General features: G+C 37.2%; 1 protein-coding gene and 1 long non-coding RNA gene across 3 annotated transcripts in view; one reads left to right on the forward strand and one right to left on the reverse strand.

The window, feature by feature from the left end:
• LOC131033236 (DNA (cytosine-5)-methyltransferase CMT1) overlaps positions 1-22,115 on the forward strand; it is a 192,154-nt gene that overhangs the window by 109,071 nt on the left and 60,968 nt on the right. For both annotated transcript variants that reach the window (XM_057964407.2, XM_057964408.2), the window contains 2 exons: positions 21,810-21,868; positions 21,987-22,053. In XM_057964407.2, coding sequence (XP_057820390.2) covers positions 21,810-21,868; positions 21,987-22,053 — 126 coding nt within the window. The remainder of the gene's footprint in view (positions 1-21,809; positions 21,869-21,986; positions 22,054-22,115) is intronic.
• The window catches only part of LOC131033237 (uncharacterized), a 62,968-nt gene continuing 59,688 nt past the window's right edge, over positions 18,836-22,115 (reverse strand). Inside the window, exon 3 of the long non-coding RNA XR_009103580.2 lies at positions 18,836-19,366. This is a non-coding gene — a long non-coding RNA (uncharacterized LOC131033237). The remainder of the gene's footprint in view (positions 19,367-22,115) is intronic.

Below are 22,115 nucleotides of genomic sequence, written 5' to 3' on the forward strand. Positions count from 1 at the left end.
CATGAGGTTTAATCCTTGAAGTTCGCTCTTATATATCATTTTGTGAAGTTCACTCATATCATTGAATTGATGAAGTTTGTTTCAAATTAATTCAAGTTTACAAATTTCCTTCTTTCCTCCATCATGAATTTCGCTCATTCACCTTAATCCTTGAATTTGAAATTTGCTTCTTGTAGCTCCTTACATGAAGTTTGCTCATCTTAAACAAGAAGTTAAAATTCGCTCATGATGAAGTTGATATTCGCTCATGAAGCTTTGAAGATTAAGTTGATATTTTCTCATGAAGCTTTGAAGATGAAGATCGCTCTAAGTGGTGTGCACATGAAGTTTGTTTCAATCACCTTACTCATTAAGTTCGCTCTCCTTCTTCAACTCATGAAGTTCACTTATCTTACTTAACTCATGAAGTTCGCTCCAAATCTCCAACTCATGAAGTTCACTTGTCTTACTTAACTCATGAAGTTCGCTCCAAATCATCAAGTCATGAAGTTTGCTCCAAATCACCAAGTCATGAAGTTCGCTCCAAATCTTCAAATTGAATCCATTCAAGGTAAAAACCATCAAACATCTTTCGCTCCTCTACTTCCAATTTTTCTCATGAAGGCTTGAAGGTGAAATTCGCTCATGATTGCTCACTCATGAAGTTCGCTCCATTTCATCAACTCGTGAAGTTCGCTCCAAATCATCAACTCATGAGGTTCGCTCCATTTCATCAATTCATGAAGTTAAAACCTAGAGAAGACTTGAAGATGGAGTAGATTACAAATGAGCTTGTCAATCATTTCGTTGCATACGAACTCAATCCTTAGACTATTTTCACTCAAACGCTCAAACTCATATTTACACATATTCTAACAAGGCACTTAAGGGAAATTCGGTCATCCACTTCTCAACATGAAGTTCACTCACTTAGGCTCAAACATGAAGTTAAGGTTTCGGGGGCTTGAAAAATGAGGTGAATTGAAATTGAATATTGCCTATTTGCACATCATCTTGATTCATTTTCTCCCTTCAAACTTGCAAGATGAGACCTCTTGGAAATAGCTTCGGCTCAAGATATTTAAAGTGAATTTTGCTTCCTATGAGAAGTAATTGGAGTTTTATTTTGAACTCTTGGAGTGTCACTAACTAGCAACCTCTTTAGACTCTTCATCTGAGCTCCTGATTGACTTTTGGACCCTATAAACTTATCATTTCACCTGCGAGGAGAGGAGAGACTAGACTAAGAGGCTGGGACTTAAAAAAAAGGGGGGTCCCCATCTTGATGGGGCAATGTGGGAAGTGATCACAATAGGTAGTTATGTGTCCGCTGGTTGACGGTTGTGATCCTCTTGGCAACCATTGGGTCCTTTATATATGTTGTGTACTACTAAGGTAGGTAGTATGGTATAGTCAGATCTATTGTAATCCTTGGCCGACCATCTCTGTAATAATGTCATGTGCGAATGACAATATATTTTACTCCTGTATTCCGTATGCATTGTTATTTGTATTATTATTTCCTGTATTTAATTTACTAGATATAGCTAATAAACAATTTGGTGTCGTTGCCTTAAAAGAAATTGGGTTAGGCTTGAGTGATTCATACCCTTAGACCCCAATAAAGGTGAGAAAAGGCCATAGGGTGGTCAAGACCAAGTGATTAGGTGATCTTTGAGGATTGTAGAACAAAGAGAACAAAGAAGAAGATTACGAGAAACATAGAGGAAAATCCAGCCAGACGATTAGACTATCTATCCGTACAGTCAATGACAAATGAGGAGTATGAAGAGGGAAATCTTGAACTCATACATATTTTGTTGTCTATCCATCCTAGGGGAACCAAGACTTGGAGAATCTGAACCGTCGACCCTTGGCCAGAGGGAGCACATGGACGAGTTAGAGCTTGTAAGTACTTAGAGTGTTGCGGACATTGGAGGTGGACGTGTAGAGAACGCATGCGTGGCTAAGAGTGCAAGGAAAGCACCGAAACGTAGCAGTCAGAATAGTCCACCTAGGTCCAGAACACAAGGGATTAAGCATGCGAGAAACCAATTTGCACTGTATCAGGAACTTGTCCCTCATCAAGGAACTGAGAATAAGGGGGCTTGAGTCGAATACTCTAGGGAGCAGAGAGTATAGAAATGAAGAAGGTGACCAAGGTGTAGAAGACATAGAAGGTGGATGCGTAGAGAGGTTGCATGTGGCCAAGAGTGCAAGAGAGGCACAAGAACGCAGGCGAGAGCGAGACAGTCCAATCTGGTCGAATACACATGGTACCTTATGAGTGAAAACAATGATGAACACCTAGGAGAAGCAAAAACTCCCTAAATTTACAGGGGATGGATCAGACGATCCCGTATGCCATTGCAAGACCCACATAACAATATGGGAGGTGAATGGTCAGGAAGACCAAGATTACTAGTTGAAGGCATTCCTCGCCACCCTAAGAGGAATTGCCATCGACTGGTACACAAATCTAGCAGCTCAATACAAAGCATCATGGAACGAACTGAAGAAGGCATTTCAGGATGAGTTTAAACCGTAGAGAGATGACAATGGAATTGTTGCAAAAATTTACAACACTAGGCAAGGGAAGAACGAGAACGTCCAAACATACAATTGTAGGTTCAAAGAACTGATGAACAAGATGGAGAAGCAACCAACCAACGGGTTGAAGAAGAGGTGGTTCACTGAGGCATTGATCCCCTCATTGCGCAAGAAGATGAAAGCAATGCCTTTGTCCTCATATGCCGACGCTTACAATTGGGTGATGGACATTGAGAGTGAAGAAAACAGCCTCTCGTGGGAAGAGGAAGACCGATGATGATGATAGCACTGAATGTAGTAGTGATGAAGAATTCAAAACGATTTAGGCCGTTCGATGGGATATGTTGTGAATGATGAAAGAATTGAAGGCCAAGAAATGAACCAATAAAGAAAGTAATGAACTATGGTGTATGGAGTGCAAAATTGAGGGGCACACGAAAGGTAATTGTCCTAAAAAGATGTTTTGTGAGATTTGCTAGGTGATAGGTCATTCAATAAAGGAGTGTCCATATAATTTGAAGATTAGAAGTATGCAAGTACTCTTGACATAGGGAGAGTCTAGCCCATCAAAACCACAAAATGTATCACCAAGCAGTTATGGAAATCAACGAGGGCAAAATCAAATACAGTACGAGTCTAGAGGACGTTCTATCGTATAGTGTGGACAATGTAGTGAATGGGGACACTAGAAGAGATTGCTAGAATAAGAAAGACAACATATAATTATTGTGCAAATGGTGTTGACCAAGGAATCATGAAGACACCGATTGCCCAAAGCAAGTATATTAATATGTTGGACGTGGCAAAACAAGATTAGGTAGATCTGGCAATCACGAGAGCACAAATGAAGAAGGCGGTGTACTTAGACCCTTGTACGGAGAAGGAACGACTCTAAGAAGCCAGAGTAGAAGTCAAACAAGTGTTGGCGAAGGAATGAATAGCTTCCAATGGAATTGCAAGTACGCCATTGTAGGAGTCAAAGGAAGACATAGTTAGGTAGGTGCTATAGACAACCATACCCATCAAGGTCATAGAACTTCTTCAAACTATGTCGCAACTGAGAGTGGCAATTACCAACATGGTTAGTGACGACACAGTTAGCCAAAGACAATGTAAACCACAAGAGGAACCGACAAGGAAACTACCATGTGAAGGGAACGAGACCAGTGGTCCAATGTTGCTGACGATGAGCATCAAGATGAAGTCGGGGGTCGTCGAGATGGAAATAATGGGGAAGAAGTTGACAAACACCATCGTCAATGGAGGCTCGAGAGTAAATGTACTACCATAAGATACTTGGAAATACCTTGGAAGACCAATGCTCTGGCCATCGACCTTCCACTTGGTAGGTGTTGACCAGCACGACATCAAGCCGTTGGGAACATTGATGGCACAAAAAGTAATGATTGGGACACAACAATTTTTCTTGGACTTCATAGGCATCGCAGAAGGTGGTGTACGACACACTCCTCGAGAGGGGATTGTTGATTATTGCCAAGGTGAATCATAATTGGTAGCGGAACACACTCTCGATTGAGAGTGACGGGAGGAAGTACATCATCGAACTAGGCCGTGAGTGAAGAACCGGCATCCTCTGACTCAGAGTCTGAGGGTGGAGATTTTGGGATGAAGGAAAGGCATGGAACCAAATGATGAAGGGGTACTCGAGTTGAAAGATTGTTCTGAAGATGAAACAAGTTCTCTAAACGGATTATTTAATTGGAAAATGGAGGACTATGAAGCCTTCCACCCTGACTACAACATGCTCCAGATTGACAGAATTGAGGACATGCAAAGTCTGTACATAGGCCAAGTCTGAACATTATGGACGGGGATAGGCTCCAGGGAATTGTATGGGGTCAGGTTGTATGAGAAGGTGAAGAGAAGCTTGCAGAAGTTGTAGGGGAGTGGAGGTGAGTTGTATGGACGAGGGAAGGAAAGACCATACGTAAGTAGTATCAAAATGTCTTACGAGGGGAAACCTTATTAGTTGAAGTTGTACACCACAAACATTAGTAGGGTGACTTGTAGTTCGTATGCACATGATAAGCTCTCTAGAGAAAGTGGTTGCATGGAGAATGGTCATGTGAGATGGGTGAGAAATCGTCAAGACCATATGGGGAAGAAGTGTCAAGACCGTATGGGAACATTAAATTGTATGAGGAGCAAATTGGAAGGCCATACGACAAGAATAGAAGGAAACCATACGAGAAGAGGATGGCGTGCGAACAAGAAAGGAGCATGTTGTACGGAGGGGGAGAGAGTGTGTCGTATGGAGGGGAGAGAGTAAGCCGTATGGAAGGGTACACAAGCCATACATGACACCAAGAGAATCGTATGTGGAACCAACTTACGCACTGTATGAACAAAAGAAGAGGATGTACAAGTTGATGTTGTACACGGAGTTGATAGTGGAGAAGTTATGCATATACAAAGTAGTGTACAAGCCGTATGGTGTGGAGGAGCCGTACTCGAATTCAAAGACACTCTACGAGAACACTAAACCATATATGGAAAACCAATCAAGGCAATCAAGCCCGTACATAAGGTTTTGGACTGTGCGTGATTTGTATCAAACCGTACATGATGCATATCAGACCATATGTGAAGTGAGGGGAGCCATGCGTGGTCATGCCATGCGTGAAGGGCTAAAAAGGCAGGTGTTACGAGTGAAATCTCCAATTTCTTGCTTCATCAACAATGTTTTTGGTGTCTCAAAAAATCAGAAAATTGATGTGCACTACCCCTTGTCCCTACTGGGGGCACTGCCCCCACAAGGTGTGCTACCCCTTGACCTTGTTGGGGGCGTTGCCCCTAGACCCCCATTTGGTTTGTCAAGTACACTACAAGTTTGGGGTTGCCAATACAAATCATTGTCCACACTCTTGCCATTAGTCTTCTCGAATATTACACGATGCTTACTTGTCATATGGAAGACGACTTTTTGTTTTGGGGAGGATGATGTAGTCGGCGTAAAATGCCTATTGCTATATTAGATAATATTGGTTGTCTGACAATGTATTAATTATTTCTAGTAAGTGGGTTGTCACTCAAGTAGTTTGGTGTCCGTTGGTTGATGGTTGTGTTCCTCTCAACAATCGTTGGGTCCTTTAAATATGTTGTGTTCTCTCAAGGAAGGTAGTATGGTATAGTCGAATCTATTGTAATCCTTGGCCAACCATCTCTGGTCTTCTTCTCTGTAATAATTTCATATGTGAATAAAGAAAGGTTTTACTCCTTTATTTGCTATGCATTGTTATTTGTATTATTGTTTCCTATATTTAATTTACCAAGTAGTAAACAATATCATTGCTCCAGTAGTTTATAATTTTGAACATATATGTGTAATATTGGAAAATAGGGTTCACTAGTTTATGCATGCAAACTAGGAATTAAACCTATTTCACAATACCACGTTTGAAAGGAGAATGAACTCAATTGGCTCAACCTCAACCTTATTAGGTAAGGGTTGAGCACAAGATGAATTAGTACTCCTTGATTGAGTTGAGGGTGATTATTGAAATGATGTCAATTGAGTGTAATGTCCCCTACTTGATCTATTTCAATATAATAAAATTGATTGATATTCTTCAATTAGTTATTAAAAAATTCTTATTTATTTTACCTACTAGACGATTAATTTCATTATTCATAGTTTTTAATATAGATATCAGACCCTACCACTATTTCAGTTTTAAGGGAGAAGGGTCTGTGTATGTTACCAAAGCGCTTAGAGACCAAATACAATAGGTTCCCTCAAAGTTTACAGATCCAAGCCCTTGCCTATCTTGGGTCTATGCCCTCAATGAGGCTTATGGGTTGCTGATCCCCACCCTATCTTGGGACTTAACCTATTGCTTGGATTTAGACTGCCCCTCTTTGGAACATCTCATTCCCATCTTTTTAAATACTGACAGTAATAACATGATTTAGACTATAAGTATACTAGTTTCTTATGTATTATGAATATATATGAAATTAAGTATGACTGCCATACATATTGCAGTCCATACTAATATTACTATTAATTCTGCATAAGAACATTATCAGGTTTCATATATTAAACATACATACTCAGCTCATCCCCATGCATACCACCAAGGACAAAGATATTACTGCCTGTAACTTAATAACAGTTCTGATCTTATCAATCCATGGTGATGTTATTGGATGCTTTAGTTCCTTTCCTTTATATCTCTCAATGTGAGGGAGAGGTTACACCTCTTCATCATGCATGCCCTTTGCAAAGAGACACGCCCTTTCATCATTAACACCTTTTTAAAGAGTGTAACTCTTCATTATTTCTGCCCTTTGAAAGGGACACACCCTTTCATAATCAGATCTGCACTTATTTAAATCAGATTTGCACTCTCATTTTTCAAATTCTTCCCCCCTCAAATGAGTTTCTTTTCTCCATTTTACATCTCACATTTGAGGGAGTCGCAACTTATCATTTCATGCCTTTTGACCTTTCATTAGCTTTAATCAAATTTTAATTATATTTAATTATATTCTTTTATATTTTAATTGTAATTTTTATATTTATTCTTTTGTATTTTAATTTTTTTATTATTTATTATTAAATTATATTTCAAAGTAGGGACATTACATAGATATAGCAGTAAACAATATCATTGTTCCTGTAGTTTATAATTTTGAACATATATATGTAATATTGGAAAATAGGGTTCACTAGTTTATGCATGCAAACTAGGAATTAAACCTATTTCACAATACCACGTTTGAAAGGAGAATGAACTCAATTGGCTCAACCTCAAACTTATTAGGTAAGGGTTGAGCACAAGATAAATTAGTACTCCTTGATTGAGATGAGGGTGATTATTGAAATGATGTCAATTGAGTACAAAAATTAGGGTTAATGGTGTATAATTGCCAATGACCAACATACACAGACAATTTCAAAAAAATTTTTGCAGACATGAAGCATAGATCTGGAAATTGGAAGCAAAGAGGAACCTGTGGCTGAAATTTGGTCTTGAAAATCTAGGACAAAGATGCTAGGTATCCTTGTCCCAAAATCATCAAATACAGACAACAAAAATAGTTTTGGAATTAGGATGTTACTCTAAGTATCTCCCTAGAATTTTGTTGGAAAATAATTAGACAAAAATGCTAGGCAACCTTGTCCTAGTGTTATTACTTCTTTAAAATCAAGGTGTGTGCGTCTCAATCTCCTCTTCTCAAATCTATAATTGTTGTCTTCAAATCTTGTCACCTACAAACACAAGGGAAAAATGTTGTTGTGTTGATAGGGGTTTGCCTATGTCAAACCCTATGTTTGGAATTAACCCTATGATGAGTTGAAATGAAAATGAAAGCGTGCCTTGAAAGGGCAGAGGCTAGATCTGAAATTGAAATGCTTAATTGAAATGTTATACCTTTATGAATCTTCTTTGCCTTGAAGTCTTTATGAAAAGGTTGATGTTGTCATGCAGGAATTCATGGATGCCTTCATAAAAACTTGATCATGGATGTCACCTTGAATAACTGAAATCTGAATACTTGACATCTCCTTCACTACTCTAATGATGCTTGATTACTTGCTCACTTGAATTTGAAATATTGTAATTGGAAACTTGTGGAGAGATGTTTCAAATGAGGGGGTAAGGCTTGCTTTTATACCTATCCTCATGAAACGTATTGAAAATTATGAAGAAGGCCAACACAGAAAATAGGTTAATGCTATGAGATTTCCACAATCCATGCTATATTCTCTTAATTTTTTCTGGATTCGATTGTGTAAGTATTTTTATCATCAACGTTTCGAATCACAGAAAATAGGTTCCCACTCAAAATTTACCAACAGTTAAAGGGTTTGAAATCGAGCCCTTTTGATTTGGGCTTAATAAATGTCTAGAGATCATAGCAGGAGATGAAGATTGCAGTTTTGAAACCATCGTGAACAAATCAAGGCATAGAAGGCAAAAACGCCAAAGTGAGGCCGAAGTGAGTATGAAATTGTATAAGGATACAATTTATGATGCTACAATATATATTATATAATTGAATTTGTACCCATACCCAAGGAATTTTTTTGTCATTCTGTTGTATCCATTATTTTTATCGGTACCCTGCACCCGTACCAGAATTGGTAACTTGGAATTTTAATGCTCAACTATGATGAAAAAGCCTTCAAACTCTTTGATTAGGGTCTTAGAGTGAAATCTTGTTTCACTTTTTGTCTACCTAATAATATTCTCATTTCTAAGCTTCTATGTCAATTGCCTAAATGTCAACTTTGTGACCAATAAATTTATAGAAAACTTTGTTTTGGTTAGCATTTTTGGACCTGAAACAAATCAAAACAAGAAACATGGCATCACGGATCATTGTAAATCAAAAAATCCTCAATGACTGAAGGAATGTGATGATCAAGTTCACCATTGTGCCTTGGTGAGCTCAAACATCCCACAATATCTCTCCTATGAGTAATGCTACAAGCTCTTTACCTTACACCATTTTATAATGAGGTAGTTTTTATACATCTACACACAAAATGTCTAGAAAAACATGAGTGGTTTCTTGGCCCATAGGAAGTAAGATCAATAGATTCTCTTGCATGCATTTCACCATCTAAATTCATTCTTTGCCTTTCCATTAAACTTCAAAGCATTAGTATTCTCATTTTTAATCTTTTTTGTCAATTGCTTGAATGTTGAGTTTGTGATTAATAAACTGTCATAGGAAGCCTTGTTTTGGTTAACCTTTCTACACCTGAAAGAAATCAAGACAAGAGACTTGGCATCATAGAATCAATGTGAATGAAAAAATCCTCAAAGATTGGAGGAATACAATGATCAAGTCCACCATTGTGCCATGGCTAACTGAAACCTCCCCACAAGGTGTGTCTTGTGAGTAATCCCAAAAGCTCATATTTGCCCTCATTTTACAAGGAGATAGTTTATGCGCACAAAATAATCTCCAGAAAATCATGAGGGTTTTCTTAAGCTATATGAGGTAAGTTCAATAGATGAGGTAAGTTCAATAGATGCTCTTGCATGCAGTTCACAATCTATATTGTTTCTTTCTCTTTCTAGTAAACTTCAAATATCTATTTATGCTTGCCCAAATTGTTGAAAGACTTAGCATTAGAGTATTTATAACCCTACCAATTTTCGAGCTATAGCTCTAATCAGAAGCATTTACCTTAATCGAAAAATTTCTAGCTATATCTTGTAAGGAAGTTAAGGTAGCAAAACAACTTCCTACAATAACCTTGAGAGGAGGGTTATGCAAAACTTTTTAGATCTTTACAATAGTTACAAAAACAACAAAAATAAACATAAATAGCATGCATACCACAACATAGTGATTTGTATGGGGAAAACCCTTTTGAGAGAAAAACCCCACACTCTAAAAGCTGCCCTATATATTATTCAGAAATCAACAACAAAATACAATATAGTTGCATAGCAAGCTTCTCATATGAGTATCAACAACCAAAGATTTGGAGATAACTCAATAGCTATAGAACTTTTACACACAATGTATAGGAGATACAATACATGAAACCGTCAAATGGTATTACTAAACGATGAGCTAAAACCACCCAAGAATGTGACACCCAACTTATCTCAAATCCAAGATGCCCTATGATGTGTCAAAAAAGCACACAAACATGTGTAACTCCCTTTTCTAACTCATTTATGTGTCCAACATGTTTTTATATTTCCTAGTCTAGAAGACCCAACTTCCTGAGGCCATAATTTCTTATCTGGGACTCTGATTAACAAACCGTTTGAAGTGCTAGAAATCTTGTGAAGTTTTCTATCAAGTTATATCCAAAGCTACCGCGAGTTTTCGGGACGGGGGACGGCAAGGGACGGCGAGACGCGTTTCTGGGACGACAAATTTTTTTGCCAAATTTGGGGATGGCGGGGGACAGCAAAGGTGACGGCTATATAAAATATAGGAAAAATTTAAAATATATAGGAAAATTTCTAAATTCTAAATGCTCATATGAAAACATGGATAAAGCATCCATACATACATTATATTCATATGAAAACAATAAAACATGGATATAGCATGTGTATGATACTATGAAAAGTTGAAAACATTTTGGAATGTAAATTCTGAACATACAACATTGTTAATCCTCAATAGACAATATGCAATTATGCATTCATAAATCAGAATTTCAATTCATTCACATTGTCAATATGCATATCATAATAGATATTAAAGAAATAACATGCAAAATGTCAAAACAAAGAGGTTAAATTTTCCCTATTTCTATTGATGCAATTTCCCCCCATATTTTTCAATGGGGGTTTGGGGGCAACGCCCCCAAGGTGGGGTCAAGAGGCATCACCCCTTGTGCGCTCCCTGTCGCGATACAGGGCGGGGTCGAGGGGCAGCGCCCTGCGAGACCAAAAAAAACTTATTCTTTAACAAAGGCGTAGGCGTTGGGTGTTATTTTTCTATTGACTCGCTAAGTTTGGCGATTTTTGGGCGATTTTCTAATCTCTGTGTCAAAATGCCCGAAGGCTACACTGCTGCCATATAGTTTCATTGTCAAAATTATGAATTAAATTAATAAATTTAAAATTTAATTAATGTTATCTTTTAATTTTTTTTATTTTTAATAACAATTTGAATTAATAAGGGGCATATTAGAAATTTTTTTTAAAAATTGAAAATACAACTTTTTTTATTTTTTTAATATTTTTTAATGGCCTTAGATATGGGGGACGTCCCAGCCATCCCCGGGACGTACGGACGTCCCCCAGAGCTAGGGCAGGTGTCCCCCCGTTTCGGGGACGTCCGCTCAAAATGCAGGACAATTTGGGGACGGGGGAAACGTCCCCTGGCCGTCCCCAAGTCCCCAAAACGTCCCCGGGTAACTCTGGTTATATCCTCTACATCGGTTATGACCACTTTCAAGCCCTAAAAACACCCCTAATGCCTTCAAAATTGACTTTGACACTTTCAAAGCAAACTTTCAAAAACAAAAACTTTAATATCTTCAAAGCTAGACATGATCTTGCAATGAAAATTTATCGACATGCTTATTTAGCCAATTCATAGCTTTGGGGAAATTTTTGGACCAATTTGTACTCAAATGTAAACTTACGGTAAATAGTAACCTTATGTAAATGCAAGGTTGAGACACTATTTTCCTAACATGGCTATCTTTTTAGGCATTTGCATCACCAAAATGACATCTCTATAGGTTAATTATTGTGCAATGCTTCTTTTATAATTCTTTCATGGTCTATGGAATCCATGGTTTCTTTTTTTTTGAAAGACCATCTTTCACCCTTGAGGTGCACTCTTTTGTCTTAGCCTTTTAGACTTGGGCTTTTCTATTCTAAGGTCGTTAGACCTAATGTTTCCCACTTTAATAGTTCATTGGCAGCAACTTTGTGAAGCACGCTTTTTGAGAGCTAAAACCACTTGGAACTTGCCAAATGTCTTCTAGGTGTGTTCCTTGAGGGATCCTTGCCAATTCTTCAACACTTAGGTAAGTTTCCATTGTTTTCCATAGTTTGAGAAATGAACAATACAACCATACAATAGATCCTGCTCAGGGCTGAATAGGCAACAAATACATCGTGGATAAAATCAGACACCTTGCTTTAATTACTTCAAATTGTTAGATGATCACAACAAAACATTCAAGTAGGACTTTGACATTAGAAGTATTGGAGGGGTGCGAGAATATTTATTGTAGAGCAGAATATATCAAATTCAAAAGTGGATGGTCCCTTTCTCTACCGGTTGAAATCCCCATTTACTTTCTCTTTTGTTCAACATGAAGGTAATTTACAGCCCTATTTGCCTTTGTTTTTTTTGTTTTGTTTTTTGAGTGTTTTAATAATGTTTGATAGAGACAATAGTAGAATAGAAAGAGCAGATATATATTGCAATAGATACAATACTATAACAGCAAATACTAATAAAATGCTTGCAATTTTCAATATTTATAATCAGTCATAATCTGAAAGTGCATTTCAGAGACAAAATTGAAGATGCCTAGAAGGGTAAATCTGATTACAAAAATAAATACAGCATACCCATTTGTTGGTAATGAAAATAATGGACTGCAGCAATAATATCCAGCAATAATATCCAGCAATAATAATATCTAGAAACCCTAGGTATGTAGCCCATTGTCTCTCAGCTTGAATGGTGTGAAGAAGATGGACAAATAGAGCAGCAAACACCTCCAATCTGTAAAGTTATTTCAATTTCAATTAAAGAACAAGTTATGAACTATGTATGCTATATATGGATATGAGGAATTATGTCAATGTCTAATAATTCTGATTTTTATCTGCAGGTCTGAAGGAGAGAGATCATTTAATGTTTTCTATGTCTTCTCCAAATGAATTCAATTGGCATATATATCATTTAGGCAACTGGTCAATTGGTGTATTGACCGGTCATGCCTTTTAGGCATGACCGATCAATGCACCCATTGATCAGTGCCTTTGTAATTATACCATTAACACAATGCTGATTATCGGTTCAAAACCCCCGATAGCATATTGTAATAACATAATATAATGACTGATCAATATAATGAATCGGTTCATATAAACACCGATGATTCAAAGTGCACAATGTATGTAATCCAACCGGTGCATTTGTTAACCAATGTTAATTCCAAATGAAGCGGTGTATTCATTAAACCCGATAACAAATATGCCCCATAACAGATGTGAATCGGTGTCAATGGTTATGCACCCGATAGCAAGTATGTATCGGCGAATTTAACCCGATAACTTATAGCATTTAATATGCTATCGGGTTAATACCCCGATAGCATATTAATGCCAATTAACAATTGACATTAATATGCTATCGGGTTGTTAGCCCGATGGCATAATGATAAGCAGTGTTTGTACAATCCGAAAATCATATGCAATATAAATCAGACATGAAGCATGTAAATAACAGAACAAGGAAGTTTAGGGAGATCTTATCTTGCATAAGCTACCATGCATTAACACTCCCTCTTAGCTTTGGAAGATAGATAAGGCAATCTGCATCACATTTCTCTTTCATAACTAAGATAATGTCAGTCAGCAAAAATCATTTATACATTAGAAGTGCCATCAAGACATATGATACAAAATAGAAGAACATCACCTGAGCATGTGACATAAAGTATTATTTTAACATGTGATAAAAGTAAGAGAATCATCACCTGATCATGTGAGAAATCACCAAAACATGTGATCTGTAAGATTCATCAAGATATCACCTAACACGTGATATCAGTATTGCCTAACACGCAATACTTAAGGATAAGTCTATGAGAAAGGTTAGTTTCTCATCATATCCAAGTTGTGATAAGTGCAATATCATTTATAAATGTTTATCACAACATAGTCATGGCAAATCCATGACTTACCAGAGATCCAACATGATCAATGGTTGAGATATCACCTACACGTGATATCAGTATTGCCTAACATACAATACAAGGATAACCATATGAGAAGTGCTTAAGTTCTCATTATATCCAAGTTGTGATAATGCAATAACATTTGTACAAATGTTGTATCACAACATAGTCATGACACATCCATGACTTACCAGTGATCCAACATGATTACTGGTTTGACTATCATAAGATCGTCACCTTATGATGTCTACATACAAGTGTTCAGTATCTGAGAGATCGTCACCTCTTAGATATGAACACAGGTGGCAAGAAGCCAAGAGATAGTCCAGACATGACAAAGAAGTTTACACATTAAACATCTTAAATATATGTAAGTATAGATTACAAAGCAGATTACCTTTCTATCATACCTAAACCCTTTCTGAAGTGATCAACCTTCACTCTGGAAAGTGGTTTGGTCAGAATATCTGCAGTCTGATCTCTTGTACACACATATTCTAACTTTATCACATTCCTGTCAACCATATCTCGTACATAGTGATATTGAATTTCAATATGTTTGGACCTGTCATGAAATACTGGATTTACAGAAAGTTTTATACAGCTTTGATTATCACACTGAATGACTGTAGGTTTCATAGGTTCTCCAAATAATCCCACGAGTAATTTCCTTAGCCATACTGCTTCTCGGGCAGCCATTGAAGCTGCAATATATTCAGCCTCTGTGGAACTCTGAGCTACAGAAGATTGTTTTCTGCTGATCCAGGATATCATGGCTGACCCTAAACTGAAGCAGCACCCTGAAGTGCTCTTTCTGTCAATCACACTGCCAGCCCAATCTGAATCTGTAAATCCATGTAGATCTATGTCAACCTTTTCATATTTGAGACCAAGCTTCAGGGTACCTTGTAGATATCTCATTATATGCTTTACTGCAACCAGGTGTATCTCCTTAGGTTCACACATGAACTGACTTAAGGCATTAACAGCATAGCAGATATCTGGCTTTGTATTTACTAGATACATCAGGGACCCAATCATCTGCCTGTGTTGTGTGGGGTCAGTAGGTCTTGATTCTGCTGCTGCTTCTTTAAGTTTATGGAAGTTGGTTTCCATAGGAGAGGTCATGGGTCTGCAGTTTAGCATTCCAAATCTTGTCAATATGTCCAAGGTGTACTTCCCTTGGTTCAGTACAATATTATCAGAATTCTGCCATACTTCCAATCCTAGGAAATAATGAAGAAGCCCCAAGTCTTTCATATCAAATTCTGTGGATAGATCTTTCTTGCATTGATCTATTAGGTGATCATCTCCTGTAATTAATAAGTCATCAACATATAAAATTAATATTAACATATCACCTTTATTTCTTTTGAGGTAGAGATTAGGATCTGCATCATTTTTAGAGAAACCCAGCTTTGAGAGATAGGTGTCAATTCTTTCATACCAAACTCTGGGAGCCTGTTTGAGCCCATAAAGAGCTTTCTTGAGTCTACACACATGAGACTTTGCATCATGAATTTCAAACCCTTCAAGTTGCTCTAAGTAGACTTCTTCCACGATCTCGCCATTTAGGAATGTTGTCTTAACATCCATCTGATGTACCTTCCACCCCTTTGCTGCTGCAATGGCTAGGACAGCTCTTACTGATGTGTACCTGGCAACAGGTGCAAATGTTTCTTCGTAATCTATTCCTTCCTTCTGTGAGAACCCTCTAGCTACAAATCTGGCCTTGTGTTTTTCAATACTGCCATCTGTAGCATGCTTGATTTTAAACAACCATTTAGAAGACACGACAGACTTCTTGGTTGGCCTAGGAACAATCTCCCAAACATCATTCTTCATAATGGACTGATATTCTTCAGTCATGGCATCTATCCATACTTGATGTTTGAGTGCATCTGAAACATTGTTAGGTTCAGCTTTAGAGAGATCATTCATAAGTGCAACATAGTTGATGAATTTACTAGGCCTCTTGCTTTCCCTGAAGGTTCCTGAAGGAGCAGCGAACTTCTAAGCTTCTGCTATAGTTTTGGTGGCCCATAGTGGTCTTTTCTTGCGATTATCTATAGGTGGGTCTTGTGTTTCACTTATAGTTTCCTCAAGATACTCCCTCTGAAGCTCAGGAGTAGGTTCTTCTTTTAGGTTAGGAGTAGGATTATGAATTTCAGGTTCTATTGTATTTTGGGCCCTTTTGAAGGCTAAGTCTTCTTTGAAGATTACATCCCTACTGAGTTCAATATTTCTCTGCCCTTGTACATAGATTCTGTAGGCTTTAGAAGTTTCACTGTATCCTACAAGTATTCCCCTTTTTCCAGAGGGTTCTAGTTTTAGTCTTTTCTCTTTAGGTACATGAATATAGACCGGACACCCAAATATCCTAAGATGGCTGATATTTGGTTTTGTCTTGGTAAAGACTTCCTCAGTAGTTTTATCTTCAAGGTGTGAATGAGGACATCTATTTTGTATGTACACAGCAGTGTTAGTTGCTTCTGCCCAAAGGTTCAAGTTTAGATTTTGATCTAGTATCATGGCTTTGGCAGCTTCTACTATGGTCCTATTTTTCCTTTCAGCTACTCCATTTTGTTGTGGATTATAAGGTATTGTCAACTCCCTCTTAATCCCAAAATTTCTACAAAAGTCTTTAAATAGTTCTGATGTGTATTCCCCCCCATTGTCAGTTCTTAAGGTTTTAATTTTGTTTTTAGAGAGATTTTCTATTAATGTTTTAAACTCTTTGAACCTACTTAGGATCTCTTCTGATTCTTTACATTTCAGAAAGTAGATCCACGTCTTCCTAGAGTAGTCATCAACAAAAATTACATAGTACAAAAATCCCCCTAGCAAGGGTACGGACATAGGTCCACATACATCAGAATGAATTAACTCCAAAACTTTGCTAGTTTTCCTAGTACTATTCTGAAATGCATTTTTGGTATTTTTACCTAAGGCACACCCTTTGCATGCCTTTGAATGATATTGCTTCAACTTAGGTAGACCTGTGACAAGGTTTCCCATGGTTGACAAAGCTCTATAATTCAGATGGCCTAATCTCCTGTGCCATACTTCATTTGCATTAGTTGCTTCATGGATCAATGCTAGATTGGGCTCTGTACATAGCTCATACAAATAGCCTTGTCTTCAACCAATGACCTTAGCATCTTTGATGGAGGATCTCTTTGGCCAAGCCAACACCTTGTTTTCCATGAAGGTCACTCTGTATCCTTGATCTTCTAGTGCTGATATGGAGATTAGATTTCTTTTGATGCCTGGAACATATAGTACTTCTTCAAGTCGTAGTGACATGCCTGACTTCAGTTTGATGGTGCAGGTTCCAATTCCTCTGACTGGATGTGAAGAATCGTCTCCGATGGTCACTTCCTCATCATCTTTCTCTATCATGGAGTCTAGTATTTCTCTGAAGCCGGCGATGTGTCTGGAAGAACCACTATCGATCACCCATGAGTTAGATTTGTTTGAAGTATGGCTTGTAAGTGCTGAGTAGAGGACATAGTTCTCGGAGTCATTTTCTTTTCTAGATTTCTTCACTTTTGCAAATGTGGCTTGCTTCCCTTTCTCCGGACAGTTTGCAACATAGTGTCCGAATTTGTCACACCTATAACATTGAACATGTGATAGGTCTTTCTTAGAAGTGTTCTTGCCTTGTTTAGCTTTTCTTTTCCTGAATTGATTCTTTTTGTACTTTTTATTGTTGTTTGTATTTAGGACTTGCAAGTCTTTATCTATATTCTTCTTTTTTATTCATACCTTGTTCAATTGGGATTCTTCTTGTAGACAGTCATCTCTTAGTCTTTCAAACTTAGGATATTTGGACCTTGCACTGATGCCTTGGACGAATGTGCTCCATCCACTAGGCAACCCATCTAAAGCAATGAGTGTTAGTTCTTTGCCTTGGATCTCGTAGTCCAGACTTGCAAGTTCATCTTTTAGAACTGATATCCGCATGAAGTAGGCGTTGATTGTCTCCCCTTTGTTCATGGTGATATGATTTATTTCTCGTTTTAGTGCTAGAGTACGACTTGCATTTGATATCTCAAATGTCTTTTCAAGTGCCTTGAACATTTTATAAGCCGTCTCCTGCTTTCTAATGATGGGCATTATATTATTTCTTACCCCATCCACTATTATTTTAATAGCCTTATCATTTCCCTCGATCCATGTGGATTTCTCAGTTTCATCTTCTAGTTGTGCACTTTCAGTTTGGACATATGAATCAACATTGTTTTCTCTTTAAAATCGTTTTGATTCTAAACTTCCAAGCTGAAAAATCTTCGCTACCTCCGAGTCTATCTTCGAATCTGATAGCGTTGGCCATTATGGAAATGTGATGTAGTTTGTAACTTAGTCCTTGAATTTTATCAAAATTGAATAGCCTTAGGTTCGATTACCTTGGCTCTGATACCATGTAAAGTTATTTCAATTTCAATTAAAGAACAAGTTATGAACTATGTGTGCTATATATGGATATGAGGAATTATGTCAATGTCTAATAATTCTGATTTTTATCTGCAGGTCTGAAGGAGAGAGATCATTTAATGTTTTCTATGTCTTCTCCAAATGAATTCAATTGGCATATATATCATTTAGGCAACTGGTCAATTGGTGTATTGACCGGTCATGCCTTTTAGGCATGACCGATCAATGCACCCATTGATCAGTGCCTTTGTAATTATACCATTAACACAATGCTGATTATCGGTTCAAAACCCTCGATAGCATATTGTAATAACATAATATAATGACTGATCAATATAATGAATCGGTTCATATAAACACCGATGATTCAAAGTGCACAATGTATGTAGTCCAACCGGTGCATTTGTTAACCAATGTTAATTCCAAATGAAGCGGTGTATTCATTAAACCCGATAACAAATATGCCCCATAACAGATGTGAATCGGTGTCAATGGTTATGCACCCGATAGCAAGTATGTATCGGCGAATTTAACCCGATAACTTATAGCATTTAATATGCTATCGGGTTAATACCCCGATAGCATATTAATGCCAATTAACAATTGACATTAATATGCTATCGGGTTGTTAGCCCGATGGCATAATGATAAGCAGTGTTTGTACAATCCGAAAATCATATGCAATATAAATCAGACATGAAGCATGTAAATAACAGAACAAGGAAGTTTAGGGAGATCTTATCTTGCATAAGCTACCATGCATTAACACAAACCCACAAAGAAATCACCCCAAACAGCTATGCCCAGCTCCACAAGAAAGTACGGCCGTCCTCAAGGATGTACAACTCCATTGGAATATACGGCCAGCAAGAACATGTACGACCCAGCCAAGGAAAGGTTTAGCCAAGCTAATGGAAGTTTGCAGCAATGATCTCAATTCAGTCAGCCCTTCTTGACAAAGTATGCAATGCTAACCCTCTCAATGTTTGAAAACTGAAATACAAATGAGCCCAGCTGTGTTTCCTGTATGAAAACACCAAGAAATTCTTTAGATTACCTCTCTCAATAACGAGGAGAATGTCGCCTGCAAGGGATTTTGTCCTGACAAACCAAAAAAGAGCAATATCCCTAATAAGAAATGACAATATCAAATATTAAACTCAGCATGAGAAATGAGCTTTTACAAAACTACCTTTATAGCTCTCCTAGGAAATTCGACCCCTTTCACTTTTTAATCTTCCAATGTATCTTTAATATAGTAGGGTCCATCCATTTAAAATAAATTGCCTTTTACTTTATAACCGGCCCCTATAGTCCCTTTATTAAATAAATTAAAATAACAGTAAAATTAAATCTTTAATTTAACTTTATTAATTGATAACTTTTGTTATTTTATTTAAAATTAAAACCACTGGACTATTTAAAATGTTGAGATAATCATCAAAACTAAATCCACCAAAAATACTAAAGATAGTAACCCTGCCAGCTGGCTCAGTCGATGCTTGAAACTGACTTACTAAAAATAGTAAGTATTGGAGGACTAACCCAAAATCACTCCAGAAAAGGGCATTATACTCATAATTATTGTGGGAGCTCAACCAAACATCAAATACTGCCAAACTATTGGACAACTGCCGCCAAAGTTCCCTAACCCTAACTCATTAGCCTATGGGAACCAAACTAAATAGACTAACGGGCGACCAACTCAACTAGTTAGGAAGGGGACATTACAATGAATGGCTTCTAAAGTTCTTTTGCATAGCCAAGTGTAAAACTTGTAGTATTTGTAACATTTGTAATATTTGTATTGTCTTGAATTCACTTTCATATGTTTGCCAGACATGTAGGGGTGCATTTGAGGTTCTCTGCCAGAGTATAAATTTTCTAATCTAGTTAGTTCTGATTGTGTAATCTTATTTTCTGCATGCTATTATAACTGAATGTTGTTATCAAATCACATTGACCCACATCGGTCACTTCTGGGCATCAATATAATTTCTTTTTTTCTTTCTCCCAACATTAGCCCTAACCTCAGTAAAAATCAAAGCATAGGTTGTGATGGCCCTCATGGAACACAGCCATAGAAGAAATTCATATTTTAAAGCAAGCTGAATATGTGTTAGAAACTAAACAGAGAAGAAAATAAACAAAATTTGTAAGGCAAACCCCTAGCCTCACATAAACTGACGACATATTACTCTAGGTCATCAGCCTTTCAAAGGACTTTCTGTTTTCCCAAAACTTCTATATCAACCTGTAACAGGAAGAAAAACAGACCTCTGTAGAAACAACATTCACTATGCAAAGTAAGGATTTTTTGGTTAGTCACGTTAGCTTCCATACAAGGAGATCAGCCTGAGGTCAATGTATCACGTGCTAACCCATATCATCTTTATGCTAACCTCAGCATCTCAGCCATATGCAAATTGACATTCATTGGCAGCATGAGGATTGACATGTGGCTAAGGGCTAAGGGTTTAATAAATTATTTCCGGTTTACAACATCTTCTTTGCTGCACTAAATATAGGCACATCTTATACTGATTGAAATCCTTTCAATTGACTTTTTGAAAATTTGTTAAATGTTGTTTTTCTCTGTTTTTGGTACGGCCACCTTAATCCAACTCTTCTTGTATCTCTCTTTAATGATTTCGATGCTCTTCACAATTGCTTGAACTTTGATGTTATTGCTCAGTTTAGATGCCTTTTATTTTGCAAGAGAACTTTGCTGTAGTGTATAATATTAATTTATGCAAGCCAGTGACGAATATGCTTCCATATCATGCTTATTCTCCATCAGCACAGTCAGCCCCTAAAAGAGTAGACTTGTAGTATGGTTAGTGGATGATGGTATGGTTAGTGGATGACTTTAGATTCTGGAAATGTTCCAGGATTAACTAGCTTGTTCAATTACTGTCTTGTTAACTATTAGGAATTTTCATAGCATACATATTTAAAAATTCTTTACATTGCTGAATACCCACTTCCTAAATTTGTGAATTATGGTGCATCTGCAATTACATTGGCAATAACGCTTTTGGTAACCTTGTAAACTAGATTTTGAGATTCTTTGGAAGACTATTGGAACAAATATATATCAACGCTAACAGATGGTTGCTCTGCAATATAATGAATTCAACACATTTATTAGTGAGCCAAACTTGGAGGAAATTATTTAGAAGTCCAGGCCCTGCATCTCATATGTAAACACAAGCAAATGCAAAAGAAATCTAGAAACATAACTTCCTTGATATATGAATTTTCTGGTCTATTAAATATTGAAATGGACTTTTCAATACTATCAATAAGGTATATTGAAAATTCATTGTATGAGATTTCTTTATCCAGTTTTGGGGATTGGGTTTTCTTGAATGCCGCACTTTGGTCTATTCTACACATTATTTACGCTGAGGACAAAACATTAATAGTCTATTTATTGGTGAGATTTTTCTTGGATTATTTGCAGGTTCGTTGGAAAGGTTATGGAGAGGATGAAGATACATGGGAGCCCTATGAAAGCCTGATGTATGTATTGATTATTGAGAAATACAGCATCTGATAGGTTATAAAGAATTGTCTGGTAAAGTGATATAAATGTAATTGCTACACTATTCTCATTTCCTTTTTTAAAATATGTTTTCAGGAAATGTGAAGAGTGCGTGAAAGATTTTGTGACCCTGGGAATAAGAAAGAGAATACTCCCTCTCCCTGTAATAACTTGATGATGCAAGGCCTGGTGTTTTAGTTTGCATTTCAATAATTAATTTAAAAT

This window comes from Cryptomeria japonica, chromosome 10 (assembly GCF_030272615.1).
Source record: "Cryptomeria japonica chromosome 10, Sugi_1.0, whole genome shotgun sequence".
NCBI classification, from domain to species: Eukaryota; Viridiplantae; Streptophyta; class Pinopsida; order Cupressales; family Cupressaceae; genus Cryptomeria; species Cryptomeria japonica.